This window comes from Cebidichthys violaceus, unplaced genomic scaffold (genome assembly GCF_023349555.1).
Source record: "Cebidichthys violaceus isolate CVI_PGR_0920_01 unplaced genomic scaffold, fCebVio1.0.p SCAF_1, whole genome shotgun sequence".
Taxonomy (NCBI): domain Eukaryota; kingdom Metazoa; phylum Chordata; class Actinopteri; order Perciformes; family Stichaeidae; genus Cebidichthys; species Cebidichthys violaceus.
The window spans coordinates 18,815,801-18,837,813 of record NW_027176262.1 but is presented as its reverse complement, the minus strand read 5'-3'; the positions used below and the strand labels follow the sequence as shown (position 1 = coordinate 18,837,813).

Genomic DNA, 22,013 nt, shown 5'->3' with positions numbered 1-22,013 from the left:
GGGAATGAAGCCTGTGTGTGTGTGTGTGTGTGTGTGTGTGTGTGTGTGTGTGTGTGGGCTGTCAAAACAATACGTGCCATGAAAATCAACATCAGTGTTTCTTCTGATTTGTGAATGATCACTGTTTAAGCCCAGATGACCCGGCAGCTCGGTTGAGAGTGAAACTCATAAGATATGGAAACGTAGTCATGCTAGTTTGTAGATATTTCCTGGCAACCTATTAAAAGAGTTTTTGGATATTTTGTTTTTCATTTGAACCCTAATTCTGTTACCAGTGTTGCTGAAACTTGGAACCCAATACGCTTTGAGACTTACAATGCCTGTCCTTTCAATTTTCCTACTTCAGTAACTCAAAAGTAATCTGCTTTTTTTGGGAAGTGATTGGCTGTTTTTTCAGAAGTGGAATCTATCAGCGAGCAATAATCTAATCGTCTATGTCTTCCTCTGCTCAATGCCTTCCCTGTGAGCAGGAGAGAGTGCTCTTTCTCCGAGTGAGAGCTCCAAGTATCGGCTGGTCAGCAGAAGGAGGGAATGTGATAGTGACAGGTGCAGCCACCTAAAATAGGAGAGGAGCCGAGGGGGAAGGCCCAGGGCAGAGCGGGCAGAGGTAACGGGAGAGAAAAAGAGGCCTGCACACGGAATAACGAGGGGAGCACCGATAACGGAGGACATCAAACACAGTAGTGTGAGAAGAAGCTGACTGTGAGAAAGACGAAGCCCTTCTGTGTGCGGTTGAAGGGTTTCTCAGCGTGGATTCGATGCGGCACAATAGTCATAACAGAACGCCGTCATTCACACCACGTTATACCACACATCACTCAGCAGAGACACACATGCACAGATACACATTTAGCAATCTAATTTGAGTTAGTTTTTCACCAGGACATATGCCTATGCTGTCTTGTCAAATAGTCTGTGTATTTCTTGAATGAAATAATTGTTGTTTTGGTGTCCCACTGTCAGCCAGTCAGCAGAGCAACTTAGTTCAGCATTTACACAGAACTCATGTAGAAATGAATTAAACCTGTTGTATTGTGACACCAAAGCAAAGAAGCCTTTGATTTTTACTGAACATGTCTATCATATTATATACTGTATATAGTTCATGCATCATTATTAAGTTTTGAAAATGAGGCGATTTACACGTCACTTATGAGTATTCAATGTATAGAACGTTTGTAACACCGCCACCATCATATGATCTGCTGTGACAGGCTCGTAAATGTTGAGAGAGAGAGAGAGAGAGAGAGCGAGAGAGAGAGAGAGAGAGAGAGAGAGACAGAGAGAGAGAGAGAGAGAGAGAGAGAGACAGAGAGAGAGAGAGAGAGAGAGAGAGAGAGACAGAGAGAGAGAGAGAGAGAGAGAGAGAGAGAGAGAGAGAGAATAAATTCCTGGAGACTTTGGTTGAGCTGTTTACCTACAAATTCAGATGCTGTCTGTAACCTTTTTTACCTTTTTTACACATATATATATATATATATATATATATATATATATATATATATATATATATATATATATATATATATATATATATATATGTATGTTGTCCTCATAAATCTCTAGGCTGGGCTGGACTCTGGTTGAGGCAGAGAGGCAGCAGTAGTTACCTGCAGTAAAAAAGCCTGACTTCTCCTAAACTATATCTGCATCTGTTGACACTGGTGGGGAATTAAGGAGATGGTTTGGCTATTTTCGAAGTGATATGTAAGAGATGGTGTGTAGTGTGTGTAACCTAAACTCTCAACCAGACCTTTTTATATTCACACTTTTCATATCCTCGAGCGGCACAGGAGTAGAGAACATGAGAGAGAGCGCATGGCTGAGGAAAGCGGGGGAGCCACCAGGCCCTTCAAACTGCAGTCTGTGATGGAGGATCCTGATAGTGCACCTGCATGGTCTCTGCCAGTTTTCAAAGGGAAACCCCATCACTGCTCTCCTTTCTCCTCCACCCACGTACCGTGCAATGTGCTGCCCCTCACTCTTTTTTATGTCCACAGAAACACAGTCAGTGTATGAGGTGGCCTGTGTCAGCACACTCTGGAACGTAAACAAAGAATGGACATTATTATTCCTCATTATTCATTTGATGAGAGGGATTTGGTTCCTGGGCAGGCGATGCAGTGGCACCGACGTGGCACTTTGTCACTTCAGAATTAGATAGTATGATGTAAAGAGACTGAAAAGGTAAACCAATACTGAGATGATAACATTCAGAAATCAGTCGTGAATCACGATGCAAACAAATCTGGGCGAAACAGTAAACGAATATTTTAAAAACAACCCTTTCAACTTGCAGACAAAAATATATTTGTTTTAATTGGGATGGCTGTTGATTCTGCTGTGAAAAACCATTTGACTCAATTGGACAAATAAAGGTTTACCTATACGTACTACTTGTTCCATATTAAAGCTAAGAACATGTATAAATATATTGAAAAATACAGTCCAGAATAAGAATAACCATTTGTCATACAAGCTGTCAAAAAAGAATGATTAAAAGTTGTTGACGAAGAGAAAGGCTTAACACTTTTATATCCTGAAATTGTACCAACATGCAGTTGAATGTCCAGCCAGGAAATTAGTTTTTTGGACACTGCCGATGTGACTAGTGAGCTATAAAGCCACCAGCCCCAGTGTCACATGTGATTTTTGAACAGTCAAGTCTTTAACCAGCTGATTATGGTGAGAAGACGTGTGTTCATTTCCCATCACTTGAGACTGTATAAAAATGTCACACAGCAGTCTGATCACTCTGTCTTTGAGACCATGGGCCCAATTTGTACATCCTGGATTCCTTTCCTCACCTCCTCTCCTCCCGTCTTAGTCCCGCCCATGGGAGATGCGAGCGAAGGAAGCGAGGAAGAGACAAGAGGAGAGAGGAGTCGAGGCAACATTCTTTTAACAAAATGAGACACCCCTGCCTCGGAGCCGTCAATTTAAAGCGCCGTGAGTTAAATGGCATGTTGCACAGCTTCAGTGTCACGCCTCTTGTTATACGTCACAGGTGCAGAAAAGACTTGCATAAAGGATGCACTGGTGTTTCCTTGCTTATAGCCCGTCCGACAAGCCTCCTTGCTACTCGAGCATTTTAAAGACTTGGGATGTCCATCAAGATGGAGCGTTGAGATCGATTTCCAGGTCACAAGCCTGAGGATGGAGGAGGCTCAAAATGGAGAATGGATCGGAGGGGGCGGATATATATGCACCATTTTGCATCGGTCTGCTTCCTGTGCAGGACGGGCAGCGTGCCTGCTCGTCCGGGGAACCCTGGCTACCCTCTTTCTGCTCGTGCACCAACAGTCGGGGCCCTAGAGAATACACAAAGGTGTCTGCTTTCAGGCGCTATCCGTACCCCTGGCTGTTAATCCCCACTGCATTACGCACCTCTATTTGCACACAGTAGTGTGTTTGTTTGTCTGACCGTCTGTCAGTTTACATCCAATTGTCTCTTCCTCTCCCGCTGACCCCAAACGTCCACATAGCCCGAATGCTTTAGCCGCCGCTGTAACTCTACACCCACCGTGCTGATGGGACATCACATGGGTTCCACGTCTTTGCCCAGCACTGCCCAGGCTTTCACCCGGTGCGGCCTACCTGCCTCGGCTCAGATACAGTCACGTGAGATCAACAAATAATCGAGAGATGTGCTCGGCTCCCAATAAAGGGTCAGGTGCACACCCTGAAAGCTGCCTCTATTAATATGAGGGTGAGTTAAGCCCAGGAGTGTGTGTGTCAGCTTTTCACATGGTCACATTGGAAGTGGTTCACAGTGCGACTCTTGTAAGGACACAGCTCTGTAGCTGCTGATGCACTTGTCAGAGGACTATTAAAAGTCCGGTCCAGCCATGGACCAAGTGCTGGCAAATGCTGGCTGAGGCTTTTGTGTTTATCTGCTCTGTCAGCCGGTTTTCTCAAGGTTCTGTCTTCTGCCTAATATCATACTTGACTGGTTGAGTCTGTGATATAATCCAAGGCTGTGGTCCAGCCTGTGTGCTTCGGACGGTTCCTAACTGAGTGAAATGATCCAAAAGTGTAAAGTGTCAGCCATGATACGAACTGTTCAAATACTCTAAATGCTAGGGAAAGGTGCCTCCTTTGGCAGAGGGTACACTGGACCATCCTATATGAAAGGAAAGGAGTTATTGCCGTCCCACAATTCCTTGCTGCGGCCACATTTAAAGCGCCACACCATCTGCTGTCCATAACAACTGCCTTCGCTGTTTTAATTGTGTATTTATGGATTAATTGAAAACATCCTTCCAGGAAGTGTGGTTCTGTTTTGGACAGGAATCCTCACTTGAACAGAACAGTGTGGAGTTTGTCACTGTAGCCTTCTTCCATTTTCTATCTGTTATAAATAGAGTTGCTGAAAAAAACGGAAAAGCACGCAACATCTATCTGCCGTCGTTTAAGTGCAGCCGTATTTTCTTTTCCTAAATCTCCCTCACAACTCTCCTTGACCTCACAAAGTTTTCCAATGAGCTCAAGGAAAAGTGGCTTGACTGTAATCGACTGCAGCCAAAGTTTCAAAGTCCACTCTGTTCATTTGATGGATGACAGTTTCCTTGTCCCTTTTTACCTTGATAATAATTTGTTGTATGACGTCCACGGACCAATAAAAAACCCTATTCTATTATATTAATGGCTTCCTACAAACGTTCCCACGGTCACTTACCTGGAGGATTTGTGGCTGATTCAGCAATTAATCAAAATCCAGACCACATATTTTTATAAAACACTAATAGCCATTATTTTTATAGCACTTTCAAGAACATATTTAAAGAATGATTTGTACAGATGAAATATTTATACAGGAATGAGGTAGCGTATTCTTCCGCCTTTTTGATCTTGCCTTGAGAGGTAGAGCGAAGTAAATCTGTAGAAATAGATGGATGGATGAACATTGGGGCATACATCGTCCACGGCTGTCATCCGATCGCACATCTCATCTCGGAGCAGTGAGTCACTCGGTTACTTCAGTCTGCTTTTAGACAGCCACAAGCTCAGCCCTGTCTCTTAATGGGGACTGCAGTATGAGTCCGTATGCACTGTCCTCCAAAACGTGGCCTGTTTGGCCCATTTTAGCCTCCTCGCTCAGCCCAGTTACAACTTCTCGTCTCAGAACGTCCTCATAAACGAAGATCCATGTCGTCGTAGTGCATATAGCTACTGATCTCAGCTTTGAGGTAGCTGTTGTTGGTGTACGAAAAAGAAATCCCACCGCTTTGCTTTAACATGATTGGAAACTTGATCTCTCTTTTGCACAATACCTCTTTGAGATTTACAGATTTTGCCCGAAAGCCCCCCGTTTCTACTGTCCATGTTGCGGGTTTTAGTAGCACTTGATTCGCATATGGAGTTGTGTTGCTCGTGTCTGCAGTGAAGGAGAAAAGGGCGCATTGCTCCACTTTCCAGAGTGCAAAGCAGGGAACACGAGGACGGGACAGGAGGAGACATTTCAAGGCTGAGGAGAGATAGATGATAGCCCGGCCGAAGGAAGAGGGGACACTCTTCAGCCAAAGAAACACTAGAGGCCTCTGGGTATAAGTGAGGAGTCGATGTTATGAGGACACGGATCTGCATCACTTTCCATTCTCATAAACATGCATACTCCCGCGCTGTCCGTCTGTTCTCCTGAACACTATAAGTCACGGCGCATCGGTGGCGCTGAATCATCAGGGCAGACAGTGAACAGGTCAAGAACGTGAAGACAGAATGATTCAGTAGTTGGGTGAGATGGGAGAAAAGTCAGGTCTCTGTCCAGAACTTTAGAGAGGAATATTTAATCGGGTTAAGTGATGCATCCACTGAGTGGCAGAGTAGAAGGAGCAGCTGAGAATGTTGAGTGTCAGGTGTGGGTTTCACAGGGGTGGGGGGGTGTTTATCGCCGTGTTTACAGCGGCCTCTGGAGGGTCCGGGGTCTGACGAGGAGCAACAAATTGCTGTCCGTTAGCATTCTGCTTGTGCAACTGAGTTGCGTGTGTCTTTTGTACTGAGAAGAGGTGTTTGTAGCCTTCTCAACTGGTCATTTAAAAATATAAATCTATGAATATCTCTTTTGTAATGCATCTTTAAACTTGCTTTAGTTGTGTAATCCGTCATTGTGTCTGCACAAAATGTACAATGACATAACTTTGACAGAAACTAATGCAGACTCTACTGTGACGGGTTACATAACTAAAGTAAGTGTTTGCTAATTGGTGTCCGTACGGTGTGGAAATGAAAGCAAGAACATGCATTCAAAACATTTGTGGCAGTACATCATGGCTTTAATAACAATATTATTTAATTTCAAAAGACATAAAACTAGATAGTAACATTGGAAAAGAAAGAGCAAACGATGAAAATGTCTCCTGGAGTTTTTAGTTTTTGCGTACTGCACAGCAAGTTTCTATTTTTTCTATTCTGTGCTGCAGGCAGGTTTTCCTCTTCAGCACTCCTTATGAAGCATGTCACTGTAGTCAATAAAAGGTCAGTATTGTAAACAACATCGCCTGCACCAAATGTGAAGCGAAGCCAGTTTTATTCAAGAAGTGCTATGGAGACACAAAAGGATGTGTACTAAAATATGACAAAGTGGGCGTTTCAGGGACAAGCAGCAGCAAAACAATCTAAGGGAAATAAACTCGGTGTGAACATAAAATAACATGTCCTGAAAATGAAAGGCCAGTGGATTGAAAGTGTTGTGTTTGTGTGTCGGCTGCAGGACGACCAGGTGGTTCTGCAGTGCACTGCCTCCGTCCTGAAGGAGCAGCAGATTAAGCTCTGTCTGTCCTGCGAGGGCTTCGGGAACCGTCTCTGCTTTCTGGAAACCACATCCAACGCTCAGGTAAGAGGCTCTCTCTTTTTGTCCGTCCTGCACTGTATGTACACCGTGCGTTCATCAACTCTTTGTTTTTCCCTCTGTGCTGTGTATACGTTGGGCAGAATGTGCCCCCGGACCTGGCCATATGCAGCTTCGTTCTGGTGCAGTCCCTGTCGGTCCGCGCGCTGCAGGAGATGTTGGCCAACACGGTGGAGATGACCGAGGTAGGACTCCAAAACGGGAATAAAGAAATGACCAATAGGTAGAAGAATGTTTGGATGGTGTGAGAGATCGAGGAATTTGACTCATGAATGACAAATAAAGAAATACAATTGGTATAAAGTATATTCCTGACTGATGAAAACTATATCTGTTCTTTTTTATAATATATTCAACTAACTGATTTTGTTAACAGATTTACTTAAGCACAAACAAATATGTATCTTTGCTGTTTTACATAAGAAAACAAACACCAATTTAATCTCTACGTCTAGTATGTAACAAAAAAGTGCTTAGCTTAGCACAAAGCCTGGAAGCTATACATTTGTTATTGATCCTCTCATGTGACTGTTGGTGAGAGGGCCACCTAGCATATTTCCTAAAGATCTTTTATTTACATTTTTAATCAGCTTTAATCCGTTTACCTACCTTATCTTACACAGAAGATGTTGCTGCTGGGGGTTCTTTTTGTTTAAATATGGATCATAGATTGGGTGTTTTTCTGTACATCATGATCCTTCAGTCTATGTGAGCACCATAGATGAACTCTGCTTTTACTTTCCTATGATTTTTTAAAAACGTTTATCTGACACCCTCCCCTCCGCTTCCCTTCTTGCTCTCTGCCAAGCAGGCAGTCGATTTGGACCAATGGGTACGTCTGTTAATGTGTCTGTCTTCCTGTAACGTGTGTGCCGACCAACCCCGGCGACCGTCCTGGTTCCTCTCCTGTTGCCCACTCACTGTCCTATTGAATGAAGTAGTGCTGTATCATTCACACATCTCAACTCATACCCGTCCACTAGTCTTTAGATACATCTTTTATGCTGATACTAAAAACTGGTTCCTGGAAAGATGGAAATAAAACCAAAAAAGCTGATTTGAAAAATTTGATCTAGCAAGGTGTCACAATGCATCATTCGTGTGCGTTTCATGCAGAAATATCACCAGCACATTTGTCTTCTTGCCTCATACATGTTACGGTACCTCACACTGCTTGATGTTCCTTTTTGTTTCAGCGCATTTATTCTTTGTTAACGTTGAGTTGATTTCTGTTCCCCCTTTGTATACAGAACATGTTTTCACACTGCTGCAATAAATGACTCGAGCCTTATCCAAACCAGCTTCCTTTAAAAAAAGGAAAAACCACGCAATATATACAAGTTTATTACGGCAAAAATGTTGTTTGTTGGTGTATTTTTATTGTTAAACAGATTGAAATTACATAATTCTGGTATATTTGCAGCAATCCAGCTATCTGTCTTTGAATGCAAGCCCCTGAATCAGCGAGCAAGCTTTCGTAGGCTCAACGATGTAATCACTAAATGATGCAATGTTGATGCAAAATTAACGTATTTATCAGTTTACCAACCGACACCACCCTCAAGACAAGACTCATTGTTTTTAAGTCCTCCTTTTTCTAAACCAAAAAATGTACAACTACAGTTTAAAATTTCTGAAACCCCAATAGTCCTAAAAATGTCCAATTGGGCCAAAAGCTCATTTGTCCGACAGTCTTTTGTCCTCGAAAACAAACAGAAGCACATGGCCAATTATTATGCACAATGAACTCACCAGACCTTATTTATATTTTCTTTCCCTACTATGGCAAAGGCATGACCCGCCCTACTCTGCCTCTGATTGGCTCACCCTGATATTTCTACCCTAACCCTAACCAATCTCACTCCTCATGCCTAACCCTAACCAACCCAACCAACAAAGGCAACGAGTAATAATCAGATCTGTCTCTTATCGGATATTGTTAGCGCGATATCTCAAAAAGTAATGCACAGATTTTAACATGGGCCAAGGGTGATGCTGAGGGAACAAGGGGCTGACCCTGCTATGAAAACCCCAGCTGGCACGTATAATAATAGAGACAGATTTAATTGAGAATGTGGACAGAATAGTCCATATTTCATCTTTTCTAATAGAGAGATGACAGAAACCTTCTCTGGCTGAGCCTAATGGAACTCTAGAGAGGCTCTCGATTGGCTGCATTTTAGTAGTTGCATTATTGCGGCTGGTTTGGTCAGTTCCTGGCCTCACAGGAGTTGGGAGTTGTGGACGAGCCAGGCCTTTGAAATGGTGAGCAGGGGATTGAGAATTGCGTGGCATGCAGCCCAGTGGAGGGTCCCGCCCGCCTCTGTCAGGGCTGGATGGGGAAACCCAACACCCCCAGAGCACTGGACAGGCCAATCTCCCTCCTTAACACACACACACACACACACACACACACACACACACACACACACACACACAATCACACACCGCTACCACCACCACCTGTCCTCACCAGGCCTGGTGCTTATGCACACCAGGGCTAATGGTATAGTGTTACCACTTGACACACCTGTCCCCGACTCGTCCCAGTGGATTATGGGTGCTTAACCCTACAGAAGGGTTTAGCATTCTCCTCCTGTGGGCTCCACTAAATGGTTGTTTTGGCTAATCTATCTATAACTCTTCCAGTAATTGTGTTTTCTTGTTCCATCCTTGCTGGATGTTGAGAAAAGGTAGGATGGATTAATGTCATGTATTCTTTTTATGTGAGATTATTACCCGTGGTGATTTGTTTTGTTTTGTCAGTCCCGTCATTGTGATGCCTCCTCTGAGAATTATGATTTTCCCGACATGTCCTGTACGGTATTTGTCAGCGATGTGGAGCTGTTAATTGATATTGTTTAACAGTTATTGTGCACAAATAACTCACTACAGTATTCTTTTCAGGGATGTTGCCACTGTAAATGTTGTAAATTGCCACAATTGTTTGCATTCACTTTGCCCATCCGTCTTATCCGTCCCATTCTAATCTCTCCTGTATCTCCGTCTTTACAATAAAATGACAGTAGATGTTTTATCGGTCCCCAAAAGATATACTTGGACAGTCTGTTTTAAGTCACATGCAACATATGCAGTAATATTAATATACAACAATGTTATATTTGACATACAGTGCTACATACAACGTATCAAAAATACAGTCTCAACAACAAAAGTGTCGGTGCAAGTTGGCCATGATGTGTTATGATTTCAGTTATTTACAGTCTAGACTCTCAATGTGCTCCTCTGATCTCTACACCTTCTAAAATATATCATTTTTTCCCTCCTTATCTCATCAAGGTATATTCAAACTGTATAGTCAGTCCTGACAGGCTGGTCTGTTAAATATCTCTCCATCTTCTTCCCCTCCAGTCGTCCCAAGGTGGGGGTCATCGTACCTTACTGTACGGTCACGCCATCCTTCTGAGACACTACCACTCAGGCATGGTAGGTTGGTTTGAAGAAAATAACATAGGATGGTTTAGTTCCACTTTCTTTACTGTGGTTTACAGCCTCATTTGTTTTTTTTTAGCAAAGTAGTGATCATGTCCTGAATTACTTTCTCCTCAGTACCTGAGCTGTTTGACTACATCTCGGTCTCTCACGGACAAGCTGGCCTTTGACGTGGGCTTACAAGAAGACTCCACTGGTAAAAACTGAGCTGAAACTCATTATCCTCTAGTAGTGTTGTTACCTTTTTTTTTTTTTTGGTGATATGTTTTTTGAATTTCGCTGAGTTGGCCACCTTAAACTATTGACAAAAATGGAGCCAGCAGTGCATATCTTCTATTGCAGTGCATAAGGCCTGTCACCAATCATGATAACTACTTTTGTCGGGCAACATGTTGTCTCAGTGTTATTGTCAATTTAAGACCATTTATGCCACTGATATAATGACAATATAGTAGCATAACAATGCAAGGACACCCTTTCCAAGAGCAATGGACTTAGAATTCTTAAAAATATTTAGACATTGGAATTTAGAATGTATTTTTTTTCCCTAAATATCCCCAAATAAATAAAACTTAAATTAAATCAAATCACACAACCACAACAATAAATAAAATGGACTCTCTGGCTCAAGTCTTATAATTGAAGGGAAAACCCCGCTGTTCATTCTGGTATCGTGTTGGCTAAAATGTTGGTGACATTCTTATGTAAACAAATGCACACGTAAACACAACGGGCAATAGCTGAGTCAGCAAAAATGATTGAGGTCATGTCCATATATCGTACAGTAAGTCGGTAACCTAATTATCGTGAGATATACATTGTTATGATAATGATTATTGTGTGGAGCAGTATGTTGTAGGTTAACTGTCAGGGCTTTTGTGTTTTGTTTCAATACACTTTGAGTGAAGATATCAGTTGCAAGTCGCGATCTCTGTTTGTTCTTCTTCTTGCAGGTGAGGCATGTTGGTGGACCATCCATCCAGCCTCCAAGCAAAGGTCAGAAGGTGAAAAGGTCCGGGTGGGTGACGACCTCATCCTGGTCAGCGTGTCCTCTGAGAGATACCTGGTAACACTCCTCATACCCCATCCACTGTGATGTTAAACAATGGAAGATTAAGACACGGTTAATCTGTACTAAACTCCATCTTTTCCCCTCCTCTTCTTGTCCTCCGTCCTCAGCACCTTTCCTACGCCAGTGGGGATCTGATGGTGGACGCCTCCTTCATGCAGACTCTGTGGAACATGAATCCGATCACTTCAGGATGCGAACTTGCTGAGGGTACAAACCTGCTCCACACATTTTGCTCTCAGATAACAAAGAGACATTCACACACTCACTGTGGTGCGCATTCCTCCTCCCAGGGTTCCTGACAGGAGGTCACGTTCTCAGGCTGTTCCACGGCCACATGGACGAGTGTCTGGCCATCGCTACTCCAGAGGAAGGAGAGGAGAAGCGCAGGTGAGAGGAAGAGGACGCGGCGTGTTTCTGAGCAGCAAAATATCTTGTCAAGCTGATACCATATGATCAAATGTGTCTCTGCTACAGGATGGCCCACTATGAAGGTGGTGCTGTGTGCAGTCAGGCCCGTTCCCTGTGGAGGTTGGAGCCTCTCAGAATCAGGTGGTTAATTGATTTATGCCAGATAAACTTTGTTATAATAATATAATAATAATAACGATATCGTAGTAATTGGAAGACTTTGTTGGCTTTTTAATACGTTGTTTTTTCCCCCTAATTTCTCCCTGCAGTTGGAGTGGTAGCCACATGAAGTGGGGTCAGTCTTTCCGTATTCGTCACATCACAACAGGCCGGTACCTGTGTCTGGATGATGATAAGGGTCTGTTGGTGGTCGACCCAGAGAAGGCCAACACCAAGCTCTCCGCTTTCTGCTTCCGTGCTACTAAGGTGAGAATCAACATTTTGAGTTTCTCTGTTGTCTTGCCTTTGGTTTCTGACCATCTGTTTTTAGGCTTTGATTTCTTCTCTCATTGACCTCTCTGTGATTTTCTCCCACCCATCTTTTCCCCCCTGGTTCTCCCGAGCAGGACAAGGTGGAAGTGGCTCAGAAGCGTGATGTTGAGGGGATGGGCATTCCAGAGATAAAATATGGAGAGTCCATGTGCTTTGTACAGCATGTGTCCACAGCCCTGTGGCTCACGTATGCTGCCTTGGATGCCAAAGCTGCTCGTTTGGGAATGATGAAGAGAAAGGTCAGGATCTTCACTGGGGATCAAAATACATTTTAACTGTCTCAATGTATCAGCCAACTAAGTTAGTGCTGATTATATGTACAATGGTATTGCAATGGTTATGTCCAGACTTTTATTAACATTTATAGTCATGCAACAATAAAGATAGGAAGTAAACTAAAATATTGCTACCACTTTAACACCATAAGGGTTTGCATGAAACAGATATTTGTATTTGAGGTTGCTTGGCGGAAGCTGTGTTGTTTAATGATGTAGAACAAGTATACACAATGACTAATAACAATTCAATATGCTGTACAAAAGACAGAGAGTGTGTTTGAAGCTCAACTAAGTAACAGCGACTGTGCCGGTTCTAATCGGATGGATCAGCAGTCACCTTGAGATACTTTTCAATAATTCTGTTGTTGTCCATGTCTCCAGGTCATTCTGCACCAGGAGGGCCATATGGACGACGCCCTTACTGTGTCCCGCTCCCAGACTGAAGAGTCTCAGGCTGCTCGAATGATTTTCAGCACTATTGGCCTCTTCAGGCTGTTCAACAAGTAAGTGTCATTTTCAAATAAGGGGGGGATGAGTAGAACATTCTTCTTGACAGGATACAATGAGTGTTGATGTGACCATATTTTGATCTGAAACCTGCAAACTATGAAGTGGGATAAAGAAATGTTTCACATTTGTTGCATTCTTCTAGGGGTTTGGATGCTCTGAAAGGGAAGAACAAGTCACCAGGGGCTGCGTCTCTTCCTCTGGAGGGGGTCGTCCTCTCTCTTCAGGATCTCATCTTCTACTTTCGTCCTCCCGAGGAGGAACTGGAGCACGAGGAGAAGCAGACCAAACTTCGCTCCCTCCGCAACCGGCAGAACCTCTTCCAAGAGGAGGTAATCTGCAAGCTATCTGCAAAGCCTCACACACACTATTACAGGTCTTTGATGATTTCACCATCTGTTCCTAGAACTAAAATAAATTCACTTTGCAAAGGGGAACTTGCACTTTGACAGCACTGAGGACTTTTATGCCCTCATGCAGTTTTGTTAACGTTATTTAACGTCAAAACACTTACATTTAATCGCTGGAGGTTTTCCATAACTTCCATCACAAGTATAACCTACATACCCAAACCCAACCCTTACCAAATCCTTAACCTGCAACTCTTGGTTAAGACTTTAACCAAAGTCTTAACCCAAATGGACTAGAACACACACAAGCTTGCTTTATTGCTTTATCTGTGAGGACTACCAAACTATTTCCCATTTTCCGAGAAATATAACGAGAGAACAGGAAAAAATAGTTACGTTCTAGGCGTAACCCAAATAGGGTGATGCACACAAAATATACATATCACTACAGAAATGCATAAGTCGGCAGGGATGCAAAACTCTTTGGCCAACCAAATTAGTTTATTGTACTAGCACTGACGTTTTCCATATTGAATACACCATTTAGGCTGCTGGGAGTGCTCTATATTTAACCACTGTGTTGGTTTAGATGCACAATGTTTGAAATGCTGAAGTTGGAATAAAGAAATGTTTTAACTTGAGTGATTGATTTTATTTCTGTACAGTATCTAACATTGCTTGGCTATTACAGAGGGCTCTGCATCCGCAGCCTCTGAACGCTAACAGAATATGCTTAATAGAATGACTTAAAAAAGCGCCTAATAATTTGCTTTAACAAACGAATATCACATCCATGAGGCTGTTCAGAGCAGACAGTTAACAGCTATAGCAAACTTCATTCTAATGTTGATTAACATCAATGGTGTTCTTTTACCTAAATAATTATTAATGCCACCAAATGATACACTAAAGTGGTCAGGTTGTTGACCCATAGGTTTATGCAAATTTGTCCTTGTTGCATTTAGTGTTGCTTGAAATTTGATCAATGCGTTTTGACTGTAGCTGAAAAAACGTCAGTGTCCTGTGATGGTGTGCTTCTGCTTCCGGGACCGAAAATGTCAAATTTTCAGGGAAAATAATACCTAGTGAGGACCCTAATTGACATAATGCAAGCGTTTTACCCTCACTTGAACATCACAAGGTCATGCCAAACCCCAAATGTTGATTATCTATAGTAGACCTAATTCTAACCTCATCACCAAAGCCACACTACTGCCAGCAATGTAAACAACATACATATAAAAAAAAACAACACAATAATGATGTGTGCATAACCTCCCCCTGCTCTCCCCCTTGTGTTTGTGTTTTTCTTTCTCAGGGAATGATCACCATCGTGCTGGAGTGCATCGACCGGCTGAACGTGTACAACACTGCTGCCCACTTCTCTGAATTTGCCGGGGAGGAAGCTGCAGAGTCCTGGAAGGAGATTGTCAACCTTCTTTACGAGCTGCTGGGTAGAATAATCACTATGAACGTACAAATGACATGCTATCTGTACTGAGTAAAGTAACATGAATTCACACTCTGTGTTTCCACTGAACAGCTTCTCTAATCAGGGGGAACCGCTCTAATTGCGCGTTGTTCTGTGACAACCTGGACTGGCTGGTCAGCAAGCTGGACCGTCTGGAGGCCTCCTCAGGTATCCAGTGTGCCTCGCATATTCACTGATACCCCTCCCAACTTAAAGTTGATCTTTAGAAATGGCTATTTGCTTTTAAGGGTTGGCCGCACCTCCTGTAGTTATTAGCTGCAGCTTAAACCTGTAGACTTCAGTGACCTTATGAGATCCTAAAAACAACAAACAAACATGATTTAAATATAATTCTTATCAGAATAGATAATGACTTGACTTGTATGCACTTAGTTAGGAAGTGTTGTTATGGTTGAGCCCTTTATTTATTTTTTTTTTTAACCGTATTCTCATTATATGTTTTAATTGACTCTCTGTATTACTTCATTAATGTCTCTTACTGATGCAGTAACTGCTACTGCTGTTAAAAAGTGATATAAAAAAAGAATTGATCATATTCCTCCTCTCTATACATGTAGGTATTCTTGAGGTGCTGTACTGTGTGCTAATTGAAAGCCCTGAGGTTCTGAACATCATCCAGGAGAACCACATCAAATCGATCATCTCTCTCCTGGACAAGCACGGAAGGAACCACAAGGTTTGTCTTTTCTCACTGCCAGGAACTGAGTGGTGGAGTAACGTCTCCAGCACGGTTGCCTACTTAACCGGACACTTTTGCAGGCGGGGATTTGGAAAGTTATAGCATCCTGAAAGCTCATAAAAACGCATCTTGGTTATGGAATTCCTTCAGCAATTGTAGCCAGTGAACACCAAATTTAAACATTGAGGCGATTGTAATGTCTGTCTTTAGGTCCTGGATGTCCTGCGCTCTCTTTGTGTGTGTAATGGTGTTGCTGTGAGGTCCAACCAGAACCTCATCACTGAAAACCTGCTGCCGGGTCGTGACCTCTTGCTGCAGACCAACATCGTAAACTATGTCACCAGGTACTTGAATGGCTGTTTTTTGTCAGGGTCTTTGCTATTTTTTTTTTCTTGTGAAAAAAATCAACCCCTCTGCCAAATGGTAGTTGTCTAAAAAAGTAAATTTAATTTCTCTTCTGCGCTCAGTTTGAGACCCAACATCTTCCTGGGTACATGCGAGGGGTCCACGCAGTACAAGAAATGGTACTTTGAGATGATGGTAGACTACGTGGAACCCTTTGTGACGGCGGAGGCCAGCCACCTGCGCGTGGGCTGGGCTATGACCGAGGGCTACAGCCCCTACCCTGGAGGAGGAGAAGGCTGGGGAGGCAACGGTGTGGGAGATGACCTCTACTCCTATGGCTATGATGGACTGCATCTCTGGTCAGGTGAGATGATTCCCCTGACGTATATTCACTCCATTTCCCATGATGCTGTACGTCTTGTTCTTTGACTCGCTCGTTCTCTGCCGTTCAGGCACTGTACCCCGCCAGGTGGCTGCGCCCAGCGCACATGCCCTGGCTGCTGACGACGTCGTCAGCTGCTGTCTGGATCTGAGCGTGCCCAGTATCTCCTTCCGTATTAACGGCCACCCAGTTCAGGGCATGTTTGAAAACTTCAACGTGGACGGCCTCTTCTTCCCTGTCATCAGCTTCTCTGCTGGAGTCAAGTAAGTACAAAATAAAGATTGCGTTCCTGTATTCTATACATTTTATTTCTATTTGTGTTGGGTTATTACTTGCTAATTTTTATCAATTCACAGGTTGTCTGTATGCGCTACAGAATGAAGATATAAAAACTTCCAGAATATTAACAATTTTACATTACTTCTAATTCAATTAATTTCTTTAAATCCTCTAAATTAACTCTCAAATAATCCCTCTAAAACCTGCAATGTCCCACAGCTGCTGTGTGTGTGTGTGTGTGTGTGTGTGTGTGTGTGATGATCGTCACAGTGCTGAGATGGGGCTATTGGTTAATTGACTGACGAGAGCAGGGAGGGAAACACAGGCTCAGGAATTGGCACAGAGAATAAATCAATTATTCCTTCATTATGAGTCTTGTAAAGATCAGGGCACTGTTGCCATAAAGGATTTAAGCAGCATATAAATATCTGCTTCCGTCACCTCAGGGCTCGATTCCTCCTTGGCGGTCGCCATGGCGACTTCAAGTTCATGCCCCCGCCTGGCTACGCCCCGTGCTACGAGGCCCTGCTGCCCAGAGACAGGATGCGTATTGAACCCATCAAGGAGTACAAGCACGACTTCCAAGGCGTGCGTAACCTGCTGGGTCCCACGCTGTCCCTCACCCACACCTCGTTCACCCCCTGCCCTGTGGACACCGTTCAGGTAACAGCTCCAAACCTCAAATGAGACCGTAGGTAGAGTGCCTAATATAATCATTTCTTTGCATTTGCTGACTTTCCTTTGTCGTTTAGATTGTGTTGCCACCCCACTTGGAGCGTATCCGAGAGAAGCTGGCAGAGAATATTCACGAGCTCTGGGCTGTCACCCGCATTGAGCAGGGCTGGACCTATGGGAGCGTGAGTACTGAGCCAGCACTGCAGTACAGACGCAACAGAATAGGAGTATTGATTATACAACTTCACATTTAGATGATTTGGAGCTCTTGAGTAATGTGGGAGTAATAGTTCAAAATGCTACTGTATGTATTCATTTTACAATAAAGGTCAGACCGTAGTTTATACTGTTTAGGGGCCCAGTATGTGACTTATGTACTTAAAAAGGACTTTATTATTATTATTATTTCCTTTTAATTCCAGCATACTGTAAAACTTTAATTTAAAAGCTGAGCTCGGATTAAACGGCAAGTCCCTTTGGTCACCATGTGTGGCTTCACGGTTTGACAAATAAACGCAGCCCTCAGATAGACGCCTGGTCTGGTTGCCATTGGTGGCCATTGATTTAACTAACATAAATAATATTTTTTCCTCTTCCTGTAGCATTCTTTTGGGTATGCTTGTTTTTGTCACCTTGCTGGCTACAGATATATTCATTGTCCCCACCTTTCTCTCTTTAGTTTTCACCCCTTTTGCTTTTCGGTATGCTAAATAGGCTCGTCGCTGACGGGCAGGTGCAATTTAAAACCCCTCTCATTCAAACTTGAGCATACAGAGAGGTGTTGTGTAGGCAAGAAAATGAACATTGTAAACTTTCACTGAGGTGGATAAAATTAATGAATTGATGATGTTTGGTAGCATAATGTTCATACAAGCAATATTCATACTGGTTTAAATAAATCTTTTGATGGTGTTTCCCGTCTTTGCTGAGCAAGATTTTGGTGTGAAAGAAATTTAAATGCATGTCCCATTTAGACTCCTCTCCCAAATACAGGCCGGTTGAGTTCAGTGACTGAAGCAAATAAAAGTCCAGGCTATTAGTTGAAGTTTTACTGTGATATTGTTATTATGGATTATGGATTCGTGTCTTGAGAACAATGATTTCAAATATCTCTGGTAAAAATGCAGACATGAAGTAGAGGTGAAACTTGCCTAAACTCGTCCCCTTTTTAGACTGAAATAGATCTTGATGACACTGAGGCTGGGTCTGAGGCAAAGAACGCATACATCAATCATAAGTTAGTTGTTGTTTTTTTGACTAATGAGTAATCTGCAGTCATCGTCCTCCACAGTTCAGAGATGACAACAAGAAACTCCATCCTTGTCTGGTGGACTTCCAGAGTCTCCCTGAACCAGAGAGGAACTACAACCTGCAGATGTCTGGCGAGACTCTCAAGTGAGTTTGTGATTGAGGTTCTGTAGGGGTTGCTGTCTGAGAGATGTGTCCAATTGTTGATATTGTGCCATGTTTTCCCACAGGACTCTCTTGGCGCTGGGTTGCCACGTTGGTATGGGTGACGAGAAAGCAGAGGAGAATCTCAAGAAGATCAAGCTGCCCAAGACGTATGACGACAGATATTTCTGGTTGTATAAACATTCCACGTGGTCTTTTCTGTATGCCTGAATATGAACTTTCGTCTGTCCTCTAGCTATGTGATGAGTAATGCATTCAAGCCTGCCCCCCTTGACCTCAACCACGTCAAACTGACGCCAAATCAGAACCAGCTTGTAGAAAAACTGGCAGAAAATGGGCATAACGTTTGGGCAAGGGACCGGGTACGACAAGGATGGACCTACAGTATTGTGCAGGTAGCAATTTCTAATTTTTTATAAATCTTTTTATTTTCAGAGTTTCATTTATATCACCTCAATTCTCTTAATTCTCTTATTTTAAGACCATGTCCATTTATGGGTAGAATCCAATGTAGGCTCAGCACTGGTGCCATTCCAGTGTTAAACTTTTTATTTGTTTTTACATCAAGTCGTATTCTGTTACGCTACTCAGGACATCCTGAATAAGCGAAACCCTCGTCTGGTACCTTACAACCTGCTGGACGAGAGAACTAAGAAAACCAACCGAGACAGCGTCAACAACGCCGTCCGCACCCTCATTGGCTATGGCTACAACATTGAGCCTCCAGATCAGGAGAGCAGTGAGTCGACATGTGTTTATTTAATCCTGAATCTCACTGACATCTCAAATATCTCCATATCTTCCTAATCTTATCTGTCCTCTTCCCCCTGCAGCTGGCCATGGCCTGGAGAACACCCGCGGGGACAAGGTACGGATCTTCAGGGCAGAGAGGTCGTACGCCGTCACCCAAGGGAAGTGGTACTTTGAGTTCGAGGCTGTGACCACGGGGGAGATGAGAGTGGGCTGGGCGCGTCCTAGTGTCCGCTCTGACACGGAGCTGGGTGCAGATGAACTGGCCTACGTCTTCAACGGCAACAAGGTCAGTCCGTAACTTTGGTCCACCTTATTTAAATCAGTGTCAGTCTAATTTAATGCATTGTTTATACTTAGCAAATCAAATACCTATCAATGTCGGAATAGGTAATAAGATGAATACATTTATTTAAAAAACCTTCCGAAACTGTGACGAGCAAAGTAAATAGTGAATTTCCTGGAAAGGATCCACATTCAGTTGGGCAACGCCAAGACAGGTCTGAGTACCCAGAAAGGATTACTAGAGCACACCGTAGTCTGACAGTGATGTTTCTGTTTTTATTTTTTTAATAGAAAATTTGAAGTAGTATTTTATAAATCATTTATTGAACCCTTTCCAGGCTCAAAGATGGCATGTTGGCAATGATTCCTTCGGTCGCCAGTGGCTGTCTGGGGATGTAGTCGGCTGTATGATCGACCTGACTGAGATGAACATCATGTTCACACTCAACGGAGAGATGCTGATCAGTGACTCGGGCTCAGACATGGCATTCAAAGACATTGAAATTGGGGAAGGTAAGAGTCACTCTTTGATCAGCATTAGTAGCAGTAACAGAAAGGAAGTATCTGTTGACATAAAACATACAGGATATTAGCACAACTTCATAGTTATTAGTAAATACTTTTACCAATAACCTTCCTGTGTTTATACCCCTCAGGTTTTATACCGGTGTGTGCCCTGGGCCTGTCTCAGGTTGGAAGGATTAACCTTGGGCAGAATGTCAGCAGCTTGCGCTACTTTGCCATCTGTGGCCTGCAGGAAGGATTCGAACCTTTTGCCATCAACATGAAGAGAGACATTACCATGTGGTTCAGTAAAAGTCTGCCCCAGTTCGTGCCTGTACCCACCGATCACAATCATATTGAGGTGATTACTTAGTGACACTTTTAATGTCTAATGAATAAATAAAACTGGATCATTTATTCATCTTTTAAACATGCTGTCTCCCAGGTCTCCCGCGTCGACGGGACTGTGGACAGCGCCCCCTGTCTGAAGCTGACCCACAGGACCTTTGGCTCGCAGAATGCCAACACAGATATGATGTTCCTCCGACTCAGCATGCCCGTCCAGTTCCACGAGATCTTCAAGTTTCCGGCAGGCACGACCCCTCTCACCCGGGCTCTCACCATACCTGAGGAAGAAGTGATAGTGGTGGAGCCCGACTCGGAGTTCGAGGTTCTGAAGAAGTCGGCCGGCCGCAAGGAGCAGGACGATGAAAAGAAGGAGCCATCTGTACCGAAGGAGATCTCTGTGGAAAACGAGAAGGACACAGCGTCAGAAAAGGGAAAGAAAAAAGGGTAAGTGTGGAGTCTTTTTAGAGGAGAGGAAGAAGCCTGCAGAGTATTAAAGGTGCAGGTTATTATGTAAAGAAGTCATCCATCTTCTCTGTACAAAGACAAACCATGGACCGGAGAGGAGCATCCCTTCTCCACTAATTGAGACTCCGTGCAGTTGCTTAATTTGCAATTAATTTAAAACGGAATATAAAATGACAAACCCAACAATCTACAGTCTTTCCTCTTTTCCTTGTTTTCCCTTTTGTTTTTGCAGTTCGCTGATGTGACATTTATGTGGTTTCAGATCAGCTCATCAAGCATTACCTTTAAAATCATTTCACAGTGAGCGTCCAAATATACGTTGTCCCTTTTGCACTTTAGATTCTTCTTCAAGGCCAAGAAGGTTGCCATGACGCCTCTTGCCCCTCCTCCTCCTCCTCCGATGGTGCCCCGTTTGGTGGAAGATGTGGTCCCTGATGACAGAGATGACCCTGAGTTCATCCAGAATACCACCACTGTGAGCTGAACACTATCCACTGCTAATGCTGGATTTACAGCTAAATGATCCCTCCAGTTTGTGCAAAGTCCCCGGGTATGGCTGGCACAAACTGCTGAGCCTGCTCAAAAGGACTTAACTGTATATTAGGTGCCATCATTCTATTTTAAGTCATCTTAGGATCGCTAGATAATCCAATAGTACTGCTCCTAAATGTCTCACTCTATTTTTCAGTATTACTACTCGTTGAGGATCTTTGCTGGGCAGGAGCCGTCTGGTGTGTGGGTCGGCTGGGTCACTCCTGACTACCACCTGTATGATCCAACCTTTGACCTCTCCAAAGTGCGCAGTGTCACTGTTACTGTGGGAGATGACAAAGGCAACATACATGACAGGTAAGTATTTCCCTCACCTGAATGGTATTATATTAACGAGAGCATGGAGGTACGTCTCCCGGAGCTGCTGCACGCTCTTCTGTTGGAAAATTAGTTTTCATTAGTTAGTTAGTTTTTATTGGAAAATAGTTGCAAATTAT

General features: G+C 43.3%; 1 protein-coding gene across 6 annotated transcripts in view; it reads left to right on the top strand.

The window, feature by feature from the left end:
- Positions 1 to 22,013, top strand: part of ryr1b (ryanodine receptor 1b (skeletal)) — a 75,178-nt gene that overhangs the window by 8,801 nt on the left and 44,364 nt on the right. For all 6 annotated transcript variants that reach the window (XM_068713559.1, XM_068713533.1, XM_068713525.1 and 3 more), the window contains exons 3-33: positions 6,710 to 6,832; positions 6,931 to 7,032; positions 7,659 to 7,679; positions 10,220 to 10,294; positions 10,418 to 10,496; positions 11,254 to 11,366; positions 11,480 to 11,579; positions 11,663 to 11,759; positions 11,847 to 11,921; positions 12,050 to 12,206; positions 12,347 to 12,511; positions 12,932 to 13,053; positions 13,203 to 13,389; positions 14,726 to 14,861; positions 14,951 to 15,046; positions 15,457 to 15,575; positions 15,789 to 15,922; positions 16,046 to 16,287; positions 16,376 to 16,568; positions 17,031 to 17,247; positions 17,337 to 17,441; positions 18,551 to 18,654; positions 18,738 to 18,821; positions 18,908 to 19,067; positions 19,264 to 19,411; positions 19,506 to 19,711; positions 20,046 to 20,220; positions 20,364 to 20,572; positions 20,657 to 21,003; positions 21,364 to 21,499; positions 21,713 to 21,873. In XM_068713559.1, the coding sequence (XP_068569660.1) occupies positions 6,710 to 6,832; positions 6,931 to 7,032; positions 7,659 to 7,679; positions 10,220 to 10,294; positions 10,418 to 10,496; positions 11,254 to 11,366; positions 11,480 to 11,579; positions 11,663 to 11,759; positions 11,847 to 11,921; positions 12,050 to 12,206; positions 12,347 to 12,511; positions 12,932 to 13,053; positions 13,203 to 13,389; positions 14,726 to 14,861; positions 14,951 to 15,046; positions 15,457 to 15,575; positions 15,789 to 15,922; positions 16,046 to 16,287; positions 16,376 to 16,568; positions 17,031 to 17,247; positions 17,337 to 17,441; positions 18,551 to 18,654; positions 18,738 to 18,821; positions 18,908 to 19,067; positions 19,264 to 19,411; positions 19,506 to 19,711; positions 20,046 to 20,220; positions 20,364 to 20,572; positions 20,657 to 21,003; positions 21,364 to 21,499; positions 21,713 to 21,873 (4,388 nt within the window). The remainder of the gene's footprint in view (positions 1 to 6,709; positions 6,833 to 6,930; positions 7,033 to 7,658; positions 7,680 to 10,219; positions 10,295 to 10,417; positions 10,497 to 11,253; positions 11,367 to 11,479; positions 11,580 to 11,662; positions 11,760 to 11,846; positions 11,922 to 12,049; positions 12,207 to 12,346; positions 12,512 to 12,931; positions 13,054 to 13,202; positions 13,390 to 14,725; positions 14,862 to 14,950; positions 15,047 to 15,456; positions 15,576 to 15,788; positions 15,923 to 16,045; positions 16,288 to 16,375; positions 16,569 to 17,030; positions 17,248 to 17,336; positions 17,442 to 18,550; positions 18,655 to 18,737; positions 18,822 to 18,907; positions 19,068 to 19,263; positions 19,412 to 19,505; positions 19,712 to 20,045; positions 20,221 to 20,363; positions 20,573 to 20,656; positions 21,004 to 21,363; positions 21,500 to 21,712; positions 21,874 to 22,013) is intronic.